The 19,015-nt window shown below is 34.9% G+C and overlaps 1 protein-coding gene across 6 annotated transcripts in view; it reads right to left on the bottom strand.

Annotated features, from left to right (window-relative positions):
- Positions 1-19,015, bottom strand: part of Slc12a6 (solute carrier family 12 member 6) — a 96,997-nt gene that overhangs the window by 48,264 nt on the left and 29,718 nt on the right. For 3 of the 6 annotated variants that reach the window (XM_058584660.1, XM_046460985.2, XM_046460991.2), the window contains one exon: positions 1,194-1,238. The exons of 2 other annotated variants lie outside the window; for them this stretch is intronic. In XM_058584660.1, coding sequence (XP_058440643.1) covers positions 1,194-1,238 — 45 coding nt within the window. Of the gene's footprint in view, positions 1-1,193; positions 1,239-7,871; positions 7,985-19,015 lie in introns of those variants that run through there. One more of the 6 variants, XM_058584662.1, reaches the window with a different exon arrangement.

Genomic DNA, 19,015 nt, shown 5'->3' with positions numbered 1-19,015 from the left:
ATCCCACTGTAAACAAAGGAATGAGGCAGATCTTTATGTAGTGATATGAGATGCCTAAGATAAACTATTAAGTGAAAAACAGTCTATATGATAGAACAGAATAATCTGTAATAATATAACCAAATTGATACAAAAAGGAAAAAAAGATACAATACAAAATTTATAATAATTTCTAGAATTCCAAAGAAACTGTCAACACGAAGTACTTTGGAGAAATGGAGGTGAGGTAGTAGGAAGAAGAGATACTTCAAAAGATCTTTGCTTTCTTTATACCTTTGTATTGTCTGGATTCCTCAACTAGAATATGCCTTGTGTCTTTATTTATTTATTTACTTATTTTTTAAGTTGTCAATGGACTTGATTTTATTTATTTATATGTAGTGCTGAGAATCAAACCCAGTGCCTCACACATGCTAGGCAAGCACTCTACCACTGAGCCACAATCCCAGCTCGTGGTTTTTTTTTAAGTATTTTTTTTAGTTGTAGATGGATATAATACTTTTATTTATTTTTATATGGTGCTGAGGATTAACCCAGTGCCTCACCCATGCTAGGCAAACACTATGCCACTGAGCCACAATCCCAGCCCTTGTTGTTATATTTTAAAAATTTATCAGTTTTGAGATTTTGCGAAATTCTTGTCAAATTATAAGTTTCCTGCTATTTATTTCTTTTTTAATTAACGTTCCTGCTCTTTAAATATGCAATATCCAAAAGAAATCCCTGTACTTCCTTAACTTGTTTCACAGATAACTGAAATAGTAATTTTTATGGATTAGTTAAGACCATGCTATTTATGAAGTACTTTCAGTAATAAACATAAAGTTGTCAAAAGACCAAGAAAAATAACAAAAATGGGTAAAGTAGCTGTGAAGTCCAAGATATTATAAAATATTATATTTTCTTTTCAAAATTTCTTGGAAAAAAGAAGTTGTAAGCTTAGAGTACTTTTTCACCATATACTATAAAATTACTTTTTAATATAACTAAATTGACTTTAGTAATCAATTACAGAAGTCATTTTCTAAAGTTTACCAAGTTGGAAAGAGACACAGCAGGGAAAATACTAAAGAGTGAAAAGCAGAAAAGGAGACGACCAAAAATAGAATTAGAGAAGGGAGTAAGTAATGTCTGTTAGTACAAATGGGTAAAAAGGTGACTTTAGAGAGTCAATTCCCATAGTAATACTATACCTAACAGCTGGCTGTGTTCCCCTGTGATGGAGTTCTGATTCGGGTCTGAAAAACAAACAATTGAAAAGAAAAGAAAAAATGAATGATCAAAACAAATAAGTTTTTAAAATTCAGCAACAAAAGTCAACCCAGGAAACAAAAATTAAAAAAAAAACTTAAACATTAATGAAAGGATAATAAAAACAGAATGAGCTATTATAAAAAATGATCACGGGGCTGGGGATATAGCTCAGTTGGTAGAGTGCTTGCCTAACATTCACAAGGATCTAGGTTCAATCCCCAGCACCACTAAGAAAAAAAAATTAAATAAAAATTTTTTTAAAAAGATCACATTGCTCAAAAAGTTAAATACTGAATTACTAAATGACCTAGTAATTCCACTTCTAAGTATACATGCCCCCCCAAAAAGTGAAAACAGGGACTCAGATATTATATGACAAAGTTTACAGAAGCATTCTTTCCAAGTCAAAAGGCAGAAACAACCCAAGTGTCCTCCAACAAATGAATGAATAAACAAAATGTGGCATAAACACAGACTGGAATGTTATTCAGCTATAAAAAAGAATAGAATTCTGATATAATCTAACACATCGAGAAAACTTGAAAACACTCTCTAAGGGAAATAAGCCAGACACAAAAAGACAAATATTGCATGATTTAATTTACATGAAAAGAAAGTTTAGTGTTTAATAGAAGTTGGGTAGAATGTACTAAGGAGTGTTATTGCTTAATGAATACAGCTGCTGTTTGGGATGATGATAATTTAGGAAATAGTGAGCAGTAATGGCTGCACACCACTACAGATGTAATTAATGCCACTAAATTGTATACTTAAAAGTGGTCAAAATAGTAAATTTTGCGTTAATTTTACCACAATAAAAAATACATTTAAAAAATTATCACACAAACACGACCCTGCAAATTTCCACAAAGTATCCACAAAGTAGGATGATTCAGGGCCTATGACATGAGTTACATTTTCTCTTTAATGACAAAAGAATATATTATGAAAACAGCTCAAAGTCAAGGCATAAAATAAAGCACTCATTACTGCTAGAAGGGATGTTCTGATTTTAAACTGGCTTTTAAAACTATTCATTTCAGTAATCTGAAATAAAGCCAGTGGCAATAAACTGAGTTCCTAATGCAAGAGCTATAGATAATCACCATTTAACAACCAACCACTTGCTTATTTTAAAGACTTGAAAAGCATTAAGGGCTAAATATGGAAGAGGCCCTGAGCTCCACCTTCCTCAAAGATTAAATCTCTTGAAACACTGAGGATTACATCTGGCTTCCCTGAATGTGTCTTACGGAATACAAATAATTTTAGATTGAAGGGGTCTATGAACAATAGGGAAAAATTACATCTTCATTTTCACTAACTTCTAATTGTTTAATATTTTCCGCAATTATGATGTAGACAATGAACTACATAAAAGTACCTATGATTTTATCAACAATAAATATCAGATATTTTGTATCATATTATTGCTGTCTTAGAAAAAATTCAAATACTATTTTCCATGGTCCATGTATGTATTTTATACATAATTTAATTAAATCTAATGCTTTAAAATATGCATCCCAAGGCTGGGTATATATAGCTCAGTGACATAGCATTTGCCTAACATGTGTGAGGCCCTGGGCTTGATTCCCAGCACTGCAAAGTATTACTTAATTAAAATATGCATTCCAGACAAAAAGAAATAATCGGAATAGTTAAAAAGTTCTGTTTTCTGATGTCTGCTGTAGTATACCTTACTACATCATAAAAAAAAAACCAAGATAGACACCAGATTTCTAAAACTAAAGTTTTCATGCTGTTGAACATTTTAAAATATAATCTCAGAAGATTTTCTTCCTTAATTTGGTTTTGAAAAAGAGGAATTCCAAATTTTCTACTATAGGACGCTTCCCCAAAAACACCAGCAAAAAAAAAAAAAAAAAGTTATTGGTTGTTTTTGCACATAAGACTAAATAGGAATAACAATTCTACAGTAAGCTGATATATTAGATTCTCCCCCTTCCCATCCTTTGGTAGGGGGAAAAACTATGCAAGTGTATTGGTGGTATGCAAAGAAAGGCAGAAGAAAAAAAAATCATAGAATTTTAGAAATAGAATAACTTTGGTTGTCACCTAGATCTAGTAGTAGATTTAGAGGAAAAGCTGGAGTGGAGTATCATATCATCTATTTTTCCTCTTAAAATTCTACCAACACCCCTTTCTCACGATTTTGATTCCCAGCTATCAGTTAATGGGAATGTCTTATATCTCTTACATGTATGTGCTGGGTCAGAAAATGTTGAAAACTTTTTCTCTTAGTATTTTTGATAAAATGAATGCTTGGGTTAATGGTCAGACACATTCACAGTACTGCTAAAAGAGAAAGGTTAGATATATTGTCCTCTCTCTTTTTTTCCTTTGGCACTGCTGTAGACTGAACCTAGGGCCACATATATGATAGGAAGGTGCTCTACCAATAAGCTACACCCTAGCCCAAAATATGTGTTATGTTCATGCTCCTCAACACTCTATATTTATAATTTTTTTGTTCTTAAACCAAGGACAGCAGCCTAAAACAAGTTATATGGAATTCATGGAATATATTATGGGAATAGATAGCTCAGGCAAAGTAGAATGATTTTAGGGAGGAAAATAAAAATGACTTTATTAGAAAGAATTAGCTCCTTCTTTACTATATATATGCATGTTTTCTGAGTTATGCATGCATGATGCATGTGCATTCTTTAGTCAAGCCAGGACTCTTCCTTTGAATAACTTCCTCTATTCTAAGTAGAAACAAATCTTTTATGTGATTCCCTACAAATTCAACTTAGCGTTTTGTTTTTCGTTATTATAATTAAAGGCTTTCTGGGCAATCTTTGTTACTTACTTGGTAATTTTTTAATTCTAATTTGTTATATATGACAGCAGAATGCATTACAATTCATATTACACATATAGAGCACAATTTTTTCATATCTCTGTTTGTATACAAAGTATATTTGCATCATTTGTGTCTTCATACATGTACTTAGGGTAATGATGTCCATCTCATTCCACCGTCATTTGAAAACTAGTCTCTAGGAATCCAAAACTCATTCAATATCTTTTTTTTAAGTGAAAATGTCAAATCTGGGAGTGAACAAGTTTATGAACCCACTAGAATGAAACTAGCCATGACTTAAAAAATCACAGTTGGGGCTATTGTGAATGGGGTTCTTTTTCTAATTTCTCTTTCAGCTTCACTGCTTGGAGTATATGAATGCAACTGATTTATGGGTGTTGATTCTGTATCATGCTACTTTGCTGAATTCATTTATTAATTCTAGAAGTTTTCTGGTAGAACTTTTTGGTTCTTCTCAATATAGAATCATGTTGTCAAGCAAACAGATAATTTGAGCTCTTCTTTTTCTATTTGTATCCCTTTAATTTCTTTCTTATGCCTAATTGCTCTGGCTAATTTCAAGGACCATGTTGAATATAAATGGTGAAAACAGGCATAACTGTCTTGTTCCTGGTTTTGGAGGGAATGCTTTGTTTTTGTCCATTTAGAATGATATTGGCCTTGGGTTTGTAAATGAGTATCACCCACAATCATTTTTTGTATCTATTCTCCAAGGTACTTTTTACAATAGATTTTACAATGTTGAGGTATATTCTTTTTATCCCTAGTTTTTTCAGTGTTCTACACATGAATGGATGATGTATTTTGTCAAATGCTTTTTCTGCATCAATTGAGAAAATTATGTGGTTCTTGTCTATTGATGTGATGAATTACATTTATTGATTTCCTTATGTTGAACCAACCTTGCATCCCAAGATGAAATCCACTGGATCATGGTTCACTGTCTTTCTATTGTCCTATATCTGAACTCTCCCATTTAGTATTTTTCCTGCCTGTCACTGGTAAGGAGACACACAAGTTTGCTTAAGACTGGGAACTGTCCTAAATATTATTCAAAATTACATTTATTTTAACCAAATTATTTCCTGTAATAGGAGTCATGTGCTGATAATATACTTTTACCCTTTGATGACCTTCCCAAACTAAGCTACATCTAGGCTATAACATAACCAGGTTATAATCAGAAGGCCAAGATACTCTACAAATCAAAATGGTAGTTCCAATAATAATAAAAAAAACAATAGAGAAACAAAACATATACCTTTTATTAACATCAAGTAGATGCAATCGGAAAAATGAACTGAAAATATTTTCTATAACAGTAAGAATTTACAGTAGTAGTTTTATAAACAGGCATGTGCTTAATTAATACATTTATCCTAGGTAAATGGTAAGGAATGAAGATTTAATTTAGTTTCTTGTCAAGCACCTTGGAGAAGAGAGAGATTAAAAAAATGACTGTGGGTGATACTCATTTACAAAACTACCTTTGTGAGGTTTTTCTGAAGGACTTTAATATTTTTCTTAGATTGCCCATAGGAACAGCTTTTTCAAAAATTCCTTTGAGAATCTCTTCACCTACCATTTATAGTGGAGAATTTGAAGTAAATTAAATGTTAGCCTATGTCTTGTAGCTCAAATTCAGCACAAAAGTCTTGATTAAACCCATTAATTTCATTTAAATAACAATGTCAATTAAGAACATAAAGGCTATAAACATCAGTATATTTACAATATTATCCTATTGACTATATTATCTATACATACAAGTCATTTCAAGATATCAAACACCTAAAATAACTAGCCCTAATGTAATATATTTATAATTTTCCAGATTCCAACTTTTTAAAAAACTAAAGCATCGTTATCCTAAGAAATCATTTTGACTCAATTAAGCAAAGATAATTAAAGATGAAACCCAAAACAACTGACATTATTATTCAATTTACTAGATTCTGCCTCTCTATACAGGAAGGTTTTCTAAGTGGGGACAAAAATTGAAATAAAGTAAACTCTAACAAACAAACAAACAAACCCTATATTCTTTACATAACAGATTCTGAACTTACTGCAACAAAACTAAATAGATCCAGAAACACTTACATAATATTATTTTAATGGGGTTCAATGAATGGGGTTGTTTTCCTAATTTCTCTTAGTACTCACTCAGTACTATTTTAAATAAATAATAATAGAAAAATAGTAATTTTAGGTAAAGTAATTAAGTGATAAGATGGAAATGTAAACTAATGAATAAAAAATTAATAAATCATTAGTTTTTATATTACCCCATAGAGTCAAAAGATTCTTACCTGAAATTTTAATATAAGAGGAATATAGTTTTAAAAAGATATACAGAGGACTCAGGATGTAGCTCAGTTGCAGAGTGTTTGCCTAACAAGTGCAAGGCCCTGGGTTGAATCCCCAGAACTGCAGTTTAAAACAAACAAACAACAAAAACAAAACAAACAAACAAAAACTACTTAACTACTTATGCCAAAAATAGATCATTTAGCTGATATTTATATTGTGGTCCATACTATCTGCCACATCAATGAATTTACATGTAGACACCTAACCACAGATAGAATAAACTGCTATAGGAGCACAGAACCATGAACTTTACTTTATATATGGTATACAATTACTTAGCACATAAGTGCATATTCCTTAGTATACCAATAGGGATTTAGTGAGAAATGGGGTAGATATGTTAAGTGTTATGGTTTAGATATTAGTGTTCCCCCCAAAAGCTCATGTGTGAGACAACACAAGAACCTTCAGTGGTGAAATGATTGGATTATGAGAAAGCCTTAACTTGAACAGTGAATTAATCCCCTTGTAGGGATTAACTTGGTGGTAACTGCAGGCTGGTAGGGTATTGCTGGAGGAGGTGGGTCTCTAGAGGTTTGTCTTTGGGGTATATATGTAGTGAGCTTAGTGTCTCTGCTTTCTATCATCATGTGAGCTACTTCCCTCTGCCACACGCTTCTAACATGATGTTGTGTCTCACCTTGAGCCCCGAGGAATGGTACCGGCTGTCTAGGGACTGAGACCTCTGAAACTGTGAGCCTCTGAATAAACTTTTCCTCCTTAAAATTGTTCTTGTAATATCTTTTCGTCACAGTAGTGAAAAAGCTGACTAAAACAATAAGTAAACTTGGCAAGTCAATTTAACAGTTAAGTAGGCTTCTGTAACATAATTTCTCATACCTTTCAATATGCTAATGGCTGCCTAATTAATTCCCCCAAAGAATATAACATTAAGCACTCCTAAATGTATATCAGAAAAGATAACTCATTTTGCATCAAATACCTTGTATAGCTAGTCTTATGTGATATACATTTTGGGAAATGTCAAACTAATTAATATCAAGATACTAGGGTTAAAGGATAACTCCCTAGATCCTCATTCCCATTTCGTCACTCACTCACTCAGTACTATTTCCATTAAACCAGTATTTTCTAAATTTGCCTAGTCAAAACAATTATAAAGTATTAGTTATACTACAAATTCCTGGATCACAAAATTAACTGTCATTACTCAATTTCATGGGAGGATCCTCAGATTCTATAGCTTTACCAACAGCCTCAGATGACTACAGCATCTCAGAGATACTGTGGATTGGTTCCAGGAAATAGTAATAAAGTGAATATAACAATAAAGTGAGTCACACAATTTTTTTGGTTTTCTAGTACATATGAAAATTATTTTTACACTATAAGTGTATAATAACATTATGTCCAAAAAACCCAATATACATACCTTAATTAAAATTGCTTTATTGGGCTGGGGATGTGGCTCAAGCGGTAGCGCGCTCGCCTGGCATGCGTGGGGTGCTGGGTTCGATCCTCAGCACCACATACAAATAAAATAAAGATGTTGTGTCTGCCGAAAACTAAAAAATAAATATTAAAAAATTCTCTCTCTCTCTTAAAAAAGAATTGCTTTATTGCTAAAACAATGCTAATTGTTATTGAAGTCTTCGTGAATTGTCAACTTTTTGCTGGTAGAGGATGTCACCTCAATGTTCACAGCTGCTGATAGATTAGGGTAGTGGTTGCTTAAATTTCCTTCTTTCCTTCTCCCCCCGCCCCCACTTTCTTTCTTTCTTTCTTTTTCTTTTGTGTGTTACTGGGTATGAACCCAGGGCCTTGTGCATGCTAGGTAAGCACTCTACCACTAAAATACATTCCCAAAACCTTTTATTTGAGACAGGGCTTGTTAAGTTGCCAAGGCTGGCCTCAAATTAGCAATCCTTCCACCTCAGCCTTCAGAGTAGGTGGGAGAATACCTGGCACAGTTTATTAAATAAGACAATGATGATGTTTACCACAATGAATTCTTCCTTTAATGAAAGATTTCTCTATAGTATGAGATGCTGTTTGATAGCATTTGATCCACAGAACTTCTTTTCAAATTGTAGTCAATCCTCTCAAATCCTGCCACTGCTTTATCAACTAGACTTATATAATATTCTAAATTCTTTGTTGTCGTCATTTCAACAATGTTCACAGCATAACAAGTAGATATCATTTCAAGAAACCACTCTTTACTTATCCAAAAAAGCAACTTCTCATCCATTAACATTTTATCATGAGGTTGTAGCAATTCAGTCACCTTCTCCGATTCCAATTTTAATTCTAGTCTCTTCTTATTTCCACCACATCTGCAATTAATTCCTTACTGAAATCCTGAATCTCTCAAAAATCAAACATGTGGGCAGGAATAAACTACTTCCAAACTCCTGTTATGTTGATATGAATCAGAATTTCTTAATGATATCTAGAATGCTGAATCCTTTCCAGAAGGTTTTCATTTACATTGCCAGACACATCAGAGGAACCACTATCTATAGAAACTACAGACTCAGGAAATATATTTCTTACTAAGTTTTGAAAGTCGAAATTACTCCTTCATCTCTGGATTTCAGAATGGATGTTGTATTAAGCAGGCATGAAAACAACTTTCATTGTCTATCAGAGCTCTTAGTTTATCAGGCATATTGTAAATGAACAATAATATTTTGAAAGAAATCTTTTTTCTGAGCAACTCTTAATAGTGGACTTAAAATATTCAGTAAACCAAGCTGGAAATAAATGTGCTGTCATCAGGCTTTGTTGTTCTATTTAGATAACAACAGGCAGGACAGATTTAGAATAATTCTTAGGGGCCCTAGGAATTTTGTAATGGTAAATGAACCTTGACTTTACTAGCTGCATTAGCCCCTAACAAAAGAGCCAGCCTGTTCTTTGAAGTTAGGCATTAACTTCTCTCTAGCTATGAAAGTCCTAGGTGGCATCTTCTTCCTATGTAAGTTCTTCTGACTACACTGAAAATCTGTTTAGAGTTGCCACCTTCATCAACTATCTTAGCTAGATGTTCTGTTCCCAGGTTCAAAATTGCTGCTTGCTGTTTCACTTTGTACATTTACATTACGGAGATGGCTTCTTTAATTAAAACTCATAAAACAACCTCTGCTAGCTTCAAATTTTTCTTCTACAGCTTCCTCACCTCACTCAGCCTTCACAGAATGGAGATAATTCTGGAAAAATGATTTCATGTTTCTTAGCCTAAATTTACTATTTATGCAACTATGTTGCAGAAAACTGTTAAGGATTAAAGATAGTAGATACTCATTAAATGGTAAGTATAAAAAAAAAAAACTGAGGTAAGCCATGGAATCATCCTCATAAGAAATAATAAAAATTGCAGCGCTGCAAGTATCATGGTAAAAATTAGCTTTTTGGTAACTGGGCATATTTTCTAGAATTCTAAACATTTTGTACTTTAACAATATGAGGAAAATATGAAAGTAACATGTCTGAATCCTTGGCACACTGACTTAAAATTGTACAGCCATGTGATAATAATAGTTTGATTCTCCAAAGTTTGGGGGTGGGTACAGGGAATCTCATGAAAATCAAAGGGAGATCAGTAGAAGAAAGAAAACGGGGGTGAGAGGCAAATTATATTGTTATATTGTGTGCATGTATGAATAAGCAAAAACAAATCCCATAATTAGATACAACTAAAATGCAACAATAAAAAAATGAAAAGGAAAAAAAAGATATTTCCCAGCCAAGTATGGTGATGCATGCCTAAAGGCTCCAGCTACATGGGAGCATGAGGTAAGAGGAACATTTGGGCACAGGGGTTCCAGAACAGGCTAGACAACACAGAGACACTGTCTCAAAAAACAAAAACAAAATATGAACAAACAAAAAATATATATATTTCCTGATGTTAAGAAGCTCATAATTGCTGGGCAAGGTGGTGCATGGCTATAATCCCAATGGCTCAAGAGGCTGAGACAGGAGGATTGCGAGTTCAAAACAAGCCTCAGCAAAAGAGAGGCGCTAAGCAACTCAGTGAGACCCTGTCTCTAAATAAAATACAAAATAGAGCTGGGGATGTTGCTCAGTGGTTGAATGCCCCTGAATTCAATTCCCAGTACCCACCCCCCAAAAAGGGCTGGGGATGTTGCTCAGTGGTTAAGTGCTTCTGAGTTCACTCCCTAGTACCCCAAAAATAAATAAATAAAAAGCTCATAACCTAGATGAAGAATCAAATTCAAGTAAGAAACTAAGAAAAGTGGTAATATCTTACATTTAATAACATTCTAGTTTTTAAAATGTTTTCACACATCATTTGATTCTCATGGTAACCCTGGGATATGTGTAGACAGGAAATATATAAAGAAGCCAAAGCAGTGGGGCTGGGGTTGTGGCTTAGTGGCAGAGCACTTGCCTACCATGTGTGACGCACTGGGTTTGAATCTCAGCATCACATATAAACAAATAAATAAAGGTCCATCAACAACTAAAAAAACATATTTTAAAAAAAGTCAAAGTTTGCATGGTAATGGAAGGAGACCCTCAGGGTTATACAGTGGAGGGGGTAGAGAGAGAGGAGGGGAGGGGAGGGGAGAGGTGGGGAGGGGGGAGGGTGGAGGATGGGAAAGGAAGCGGAGCACAACAGACACTAGTATGGCAATATGTAAATCAATGGATGTGTAACTGATGTGAATCTGCAATCTGTGTATGGGGTGAAGGTGGGAGTTCATAACCCACTTGAATCAAAGTGTGGAATATGATATGTCAAGAAATTTGTAATGTTTTGAACAACCCACAAAAAAAAAATTAAAAAAAAAGAAAATAACAAAAAAAAAAAAAAAAAAAAAAGTCAAAGTGAAGTTAAGCTCAATGGTTTGGCCAAGGTGTATTGTATGTACATTTCAAGGACTAGTTTGAAACTGGATTCTGACTTGTCTAATACATTATGCTGGTTGTTCATAAAATTTGGGTACAAGAATAAATGTAGGTAACTTACAAGTCATCAAAGTAGTTATCTAGAGACACAGTGACCACAGATGGTCATATTGTTATAGTTCAGAAATATCGCCTACTCAGATAAGATGGCCCCCAACACAGGACATGGTAAATACAGGGCAGCTTCTGTGGTTAGGAAATCCAATAAGGACTTAGGATGAAAGGGTAGAGAAAATTAAGAAGACACAAACAACATTCATCTCTACAACAGTAAGTATGCTTGTGTTTCAATATTTGAGTGGGGGGAACCCCTTAGCAACCAAACTATTTTATTTGTGTTATTTTAATACGCTGGTTACATTTATAAGAATACAAACATTCATAAATATTTATAAAATAAACTATTCATAAATATTGAAAGTGCTTGTAAAACTCATTTTATACTAAACATCTCAATAAGTTTTAACTGTGACTTTAGGTTTCAGGATGTGATTCTACCTTTGCACCCCTATCCTGACATTAATCCAGGTAACAGAAAATTGAAGCTCTTTATAAAAATTATTTGTAACTTCTTTAATTTGAATTTCATTATTTGGCAGTTGTGGGGATGGAACCAGGGTCATGCACATGCCAGACAAGTCCTCTACCACTGGACTATATCCCCATCCCTAAAATATCATTTTTATATGTGTATGCTAGAATATCTTCAATATCTCTTAAAATTTTGCTAATCTCTCTCTCTCTTTTTAAATCAGGTTTAGATCCTATGCTTAGCAACAGTATCTAACAAGATTAATAATGCTTTTATTATATCTATTTTTAATTTCTACTCTATGGCAAGAATGGTGATATTTTACTTTGTGACAAAGTTTCCTTTTTAAAGAAAACCATGGAACTAGTGACTGAATTACAGAAAAAAAACAACAACAACAAGATGATCGATGAAAATGGGAAGATTATAAAAGTAGTGTCTAAAATGGCTGAATTTAGGAAAAATTCCTATCATCATTATATCAAATCTGCTTAGCAACTCTGCAAGGAAGAATTTATTCCTGTATTCCTGAAGAAACAAGTAATTCAGAGAAAGCAGAAATTATTTGGCCAAGGTAGTGCAGCTGATACAGCTAAGGGAACAGAGGCAGAGCCAGATCTCAACCATGGTCTTTGACCACTTACCTTGCAGCAGGAGGTGCAAGGGTCCAAAGGAGAACAACATGGATTGAGCAATAAGAACTTTAAGTAGGACTTATAAAAAACCTTAATAAGCATGGAGGACTCAAAACCAGAAAGGAGGAATAAACATGGCACTATCTAGGACACCAAATAGAAGACTAAAGAAACTGGAAAACAAATGAAATCTTCTAAGTAGAAGTCTAAAAATGGAAGCAGTATTTTAGGAAAGGAAATATGAATGCAATATGCAAAATGAAACAAACTCTAGATTTATTAGGCAGGCATACTCATTACCAGATCACTATAATTTGTTCACGTGCTAACAGCATTTCTAAGATGGTCTCTAGTCTTTAGGATAGCAACAATAGTATTTTTAGATGGGGTCTCCCTATGTTGTCCAGGCTGGTCTTGAACTCCTGAGTGCAAATGATCCTCCTCCTGCCTTGGCCTCTTAAGTAACTAGGACTATAGGCATGTGTAGCTTTTATTATTAATTCAACCACTACTCTGAATGTGTATATATGTCAAATACATACTAGGCAGTATAGATAACAAAAAAGCAGTCCTTTGTTCTCAAGAAGTCTGGAGAGCAAAAAAATACACAAACTTCCAGGCATGGTGGCACATGCTTGAAATCCCAGTGACTCAGGAAACTAAGGCAGGAGGATTGCAAATTTGAGGCTACCTTAGGTAACTTAGTGAGACTGTCTCAAAATTAAAAAATAAAAAGAGTTGGAGGTATAGCTCAGTGGTAATGTGCCCTGGGATCAATTCCAGGCACTGCCCAAAACACATACACATACACACACACACACACACACACACAAATTATGAAATAATAAAATGATTGTTATAGTGCAAGTAAAAATACTTTTCAAGAAAAAAAAACACAAAATAAAGCAGTAGTCAGATGGGATGTCTGCTCAAGCAGACAACTGAGCTAAATCTTGAAGGATGGATAGTTCATCAAAAAGCAGAATAATGGATGGGGGAAATGGAGAAAAAACAATTTAGTCAGAGGAACTGAAATTAGGACACAGCTAATGACATTGTCCTAGAGATGACAGGGTTTAATAAACCAAACTGGTAATAAAGGAGAAAAAAAAGAGAGTAGTCACTGACCTAATGAGTTAAATAGGCAAGACCAGTCAGCATAGGCAATACTGACTTGATTCTTCCCCCTCTATCATCCTCCATATTTAGTCACCAAATCCAGTCAACTGTGACTTCACTATGCTTCCATACCAATCTTCTTTTCCACCACACTTCCATCATTTAGATTCATATTTTCCAATTTAGATCATTAAAGTACTTCAATTATTCTCCTTGCCAGCAATTCTCCCATCTTAAAACAATCCATATTAATGATCCCTGAATTCTGCCTTTATCAGGTTACTTCACTGCTTAAAAAAAACAAAATGCTTTCAAAGGTTTCCAAGTGACAGTTTCAGGAGTTTCCAACCATTTTTATGAAAAGAAAATAATTTGGACTTCTTGTTTATATCCACATATCTGCTCATATGTGGGGTACTAATTTGAAATTCCTAAGGAAAGGAGACCTGCCTTTGCAGGCTCTACCTCTGTTCCTACTTTGAATTCTCAGGAAAGGGATGGTGGTAAAGGCTAATGGCTTAGACATCTGTAAATACATCCTGGCTTACTTATTTGGACCTCTTGGTTTATAGGAGGAACTCCAAAAAACTGATCCTGGCATTCAAGTCCCTTTATAATCCAGCAACAGTTTACTCAGCTCTAATATTATCTGAAGTTCTTAGTCAAGAAACTTCTGCCCGCACTCTCTAGAATATACCGTGAGCCCTGACTGTAAGACCCACAATCTTTTCACTGAAAATTTCCTTCTCCTTCCTCTTTATTTACCTGAGCTCTACTTTCTTCCAAGACCCAACTCAAGTGCTTCTTTCCATAAGGTTCAATTTTCTAACAAGTTTAATCTTCCTCTGAACAGCTGGATACATGCTGCATTACATTATTTTTTAATTAATCAACACATATTTACTAAGCACCTTTAAGTGTGAGTCTATGTACAAGGTGCTGGGGATACACAAAGATGAACAGAGCAGAGTAGCTATCCTGAAGGAGCTCTTAGCACATAACAGTATGACAAGTGATTAGCTGGGTGATTAAAGTACTATATCAGAGGTGTAGCGGAGAAGTACGGAAGTACAGACTTGTTACAGTCCCTGGAGCAATCACAGAAGTCATTAAGGAAGAAGTGATTTTGAGCTCATCTTGAAAGGAGGAAGCACTTGTTAGGTAACTATAGGAAAGAACCCTTCAAAATATAAAACAGGCATGATGAACCACAGAAACATTTGAGTACATTTGTTATGTCTGGAATGCTGTATGTATAAAAGAATAATGGAAGCCAGGTGTGGTGATGCACGTATCTATAACCCCAGCTACTTGGGAGGCTGAGGCAGGAGGATCGAGGCCAGTTTAGGCATCTGAGCGAGGGTGGGGCAGGGTGCACATGCCTGTAATCCCAGTGACTTGGTAGACCGAAATAGGAGAACTGCTAGTTCGAGGCCAGCCTCGGAAACTAAGAGAGGTCCTAAATAAAAAGGACTGAGGATATAGCCTGCAAAGGCAGTTCTCCTTTCCTTAGGAATTTCAAATTAGTACCCCATATATGAGCAGATATGTGGATATTTTACCCAGTGGTAAAGCACTCCTGGGTTCAATCCCCATTTAAAAAAGGAGGGGGGGGGGCAGGGATACAACTCAGTGATTGAGCACTTGCCCAGCATCTGCAAGGCCCTGGGTTTGATCCCTGGTACTACAAAAATAAATAATAATAACTAACAGACAAGGAAGCTATTAAGTTAGGATGTTCTAGATTATGAAGTACAAACTTTTCTCTGAGGACAAAGGGGAGATATTATAGGGTTTTAAATGGGAATGAAATGATAGGGATGAGATTTACATTTGAGAAAAATTCCTCTGGTAATTACTATAATGAATGGTTTTAAAAGCCAGACAAGAAATGACAGTAGACTAGCACAGTAGTTTGGAGACTAGTGAGGAGTTTTGGGAACTATTTGGGAGACGAAATGAGCAATAATTAGTGAGAAAGACAATGAAAAAGAAAAGAAAGGGAAGACAGAAAAAGATCAAATATTGTAATATATCAAGGAAAGAGGTCAATAAAGAAGTAGAAAACAGCTCTGTGGTTCCTAGATGACATGAGCTGAGAAGCTTTCTTGCCCCACACCCTTCCACCATGATACTTCTGCCTTGAAACCAGCCAATCATGGACTGGATCCTCAGAAACCAATATGAATGATGAGCCTCCTATATGCACAACATTTGGAAACTGGGATTTAAATTTTCTTTTATTCACTTAAACTGTTTAGACAAAGTTTTTCCACAAGAATGTCTATTCAATTACAGGAGAAAATGCAAATAAGTCATACTTTAGAGACCAGATGTTGATCTTCCTTTTCTGGCCAGTTGGTAGAATTTAAGATGTATTTCAAAGGATTCAATACCCTATGAGTTTTCAGTTGCTTACTGAAGGGTAATGAATTAGAAGGAAATAAAATTAATGTGCTGACAGCTACTACTTACAGTCATAATTCATGTGCTTCCCTGGACCACAAAATGACCATTTTCTTCCTCAGAAACACTACAGCTACAATTACTACTTCTGTATTAAAGATTTACCCAAATTACTAGAGCCCTGATAACTGGTTTCCTGCAGTACCAAATATAACAGAAGTTCTCTTTGTGATGTTCTTCTATACTGCTGCATGGTGCCTCTTCAAAGATGCTTCTACCTTTTCAAAATTATCTCCTTATTGTCACAAATATCGTTAGTCAGCCAAGTCTCATTGCCAAGGAGCTAGAAGGCATGAGTAGTGATTCCAAACCAAACACAAAACCAAATTTACTGCCTGTAAATCACTGAACATTAAGTTTATTTCTTCCTTTTTTTTCTTTTGTCAGTAATGGGAATTAAAGACAGGGCCTCATACATGCTAGGCAAGAACTCTACCATTGAGCCACATATCCATCCCAGACATCAATAGTTTATGATGGACATACAATTGATCCTAATAAGAAGCAGAACACAGTATCAAGGGATGGGGATGTAGCTCAGTAATTAAGTGCCCCTGTGTTCAGTCCTTGGTACCAAAAATAAATAAATAAATAAATAAATAAATATAGATAAATTAAGAATAAGAGGTCACTGAGAGAAAACTTGGAATTGGGAATATGCTGGGAGGGGTGTATCTGCCTATTACATGTGCTTTGAAGGCAATATTGTCTTAATATTGCTATGACAATTACAACTGTTTGTAATGTAGAGATTTGTATATTTTATAAAATGTTTAACATGCTTTTAAATTGACTCATAGTGAAATTACTTTTTAAATATCTCCAAAGAAATAGAAATTTGAGATTAGTTCAATAAAAGGTTAATGATGGAAGTAAAGATTTCAAAGTCATCATTAAAACAGAGTTAAAAATAGAAGGTTGAATTTTTCTAAAATATAGGCAGAAGCTGAGAATAAGAGCTGGAAATACTAAAGAATACTCATTGAAGGAACCAGGAAAATATCATTGGAAGAGCTATGAATGCAATGTTATTCCTGTTTTCCCCAAGAAATCCACATACTGAAAGGAAGAAAAGGTAATCAAGGTGGAATAATGATAATTCAGAGCCAAACCAGCCTATGGGAACAAAGAATATGACACAAAAGTCCTGAAGAAGTTTATGAGAATTTTCTTTAGCCATTTTCCCTCTGGTCCATCTGACTTATTGTAAGGAAAAGATGACCAGACTATAGCAGCCAAGTAGCTGGAGTAGACAAGGGCCAGTCCCTGGTTCTTATCCAGTTCACTGAAGCCCATCTCCTGAAGCAGGGCTCCACTATAGTACAGGGAGGTGGTGGAATGACAGCACAGGGGAAGAACTATTGGACTTCCAGCAGGAAGAGGTGGAGAGAAATGGCAAGAGGTATAGGCAGATCTACTGCTAATACAATCATCTGTAAATACTATTCCACTGTCTCATACTTTCCAGCATTATGGATTAGAATTCTGATGCTAGTCTGATACTTTATAGGCATAACTTGTGCTATCTTAAAGTTTCTGGGATGAATCCTTGGAGCTCAAAAATTTTATCAGGATATCCCTAGATGTGTGTTTTTCATCACTTTTACTCCCTGGGATTTCATTCTGCATCTGGAGTCTTTTACTCAGGAATTTTTTTTCTATCTTTAATTACTGCTTTTCCTTCACTTGTTTCTTTCTCTTCTTTTGGGTTTATATTTGCCACTTTTAAATGTCCTGAACTGAAATATTTCTTTTACTTGATCTTCTAGTTCAATAATAATCACATTAATTCCTTTATCCATTAATTATTTATCAGCCTATTATGTGCAAGACAGCATTTTGGGCATTAGGTGTTGACATAGGTTAGCAGTGTATGTAAGTAAAAAAATTTCTGCTTTAATGATGTTTACATTATAGTGGAGATTTTAGTTAAATTATTTTTTCATTGGTTCTTAGTTATACATAACAGAAGAATCAACTACAAAAGTAGTTGTAGTTGGACACAATACCTTTATTTATTTATTTAATTAATTTTATGTGGTGCTGAGGATTGAACCCAGGGCCTTACACATGCTAGGTGAGTGCTCTACTGCTGAGCCACAACCCCAGCCCTAGAATCCATTTTGATAAAACTATACAAGCATGAAATTTATCAAGTTTTCTTTTTCTTAGGTGTGTGTGCATGAATCAAGTCAGGTAGTAATAAGTAGCTAAGAAATCATGTTTATTTATTTTTTCTATAAAGTCTTTTGTGCTTCACTTTAACCTCCTTAAATACTCCCATTATTATTTTCATGTCCAAGTTACTATCCACTGCAGCATTTCTATTTAACTGGTCCAACAAACTGTTTATTCTAAGCAATTTTTCCCTTTTTGATTTCCTGGCTGGGTTTTTGCCCGGATGGGTTGTTTTTCTTTGTCATCTCATAAGAGCTTAGATTTGTTTGCTGGAGGACCACAAGTGATGATAGTCTCAAGAAAATAGAAGGCTGGTTACACTGGCACATGTATATAATCCTGGTTTCTTAGAAAGCTGACAAGAAGGATCACAAGTTTAAGGCCAGCCGAGGCAACATGGAGAGAGACCCTGTCTCAAAACAACAACAAGGAAAAAGAACAAAGGCAAAGCAGTCTCCTTTCTGTGGGCAGGCAGTGTTGCAGCAGGTAAATCACCAACCAGGTGGAGGCTCAGGAGGAAGCCTCTCTGCTCCTGAATCTTCCTTACCTTTTCAAACTTCAGGGATAGGGAGATTTCAGTGCCCTGACTCTTTAGCTTTCTCTCTCCAGGAGTCCAAGGATCTCCACCAAACCAAGCTCTTTCCCAGATCTGCCATTCTTAGCTTCTCCCTGAGAACTCCAGGTTCTTGTTCCACCCTTAAGGAATGA

Source organism: Marmota monax, unplaced genomic scaffold (assembly GCF_021218885.2).
Source record: "Marmota monax isolate L192 unplaced genomic scaffold, Marmota_monax_Labrador192_F-V1.1 WCK01_AAM20220418_F8-fsc00001, whole genome shotgun sequence".
Classification (NCBI taxonomy): domain Eukaryota; kingdom Metazoa; phylum Chordata; class Mammalia; order Rodentia; family Sciuridae; genus Marmota; species Marmota monax.
This window is presented reverse-complemented; position numbering and strand designations above follow the sequence as displayed.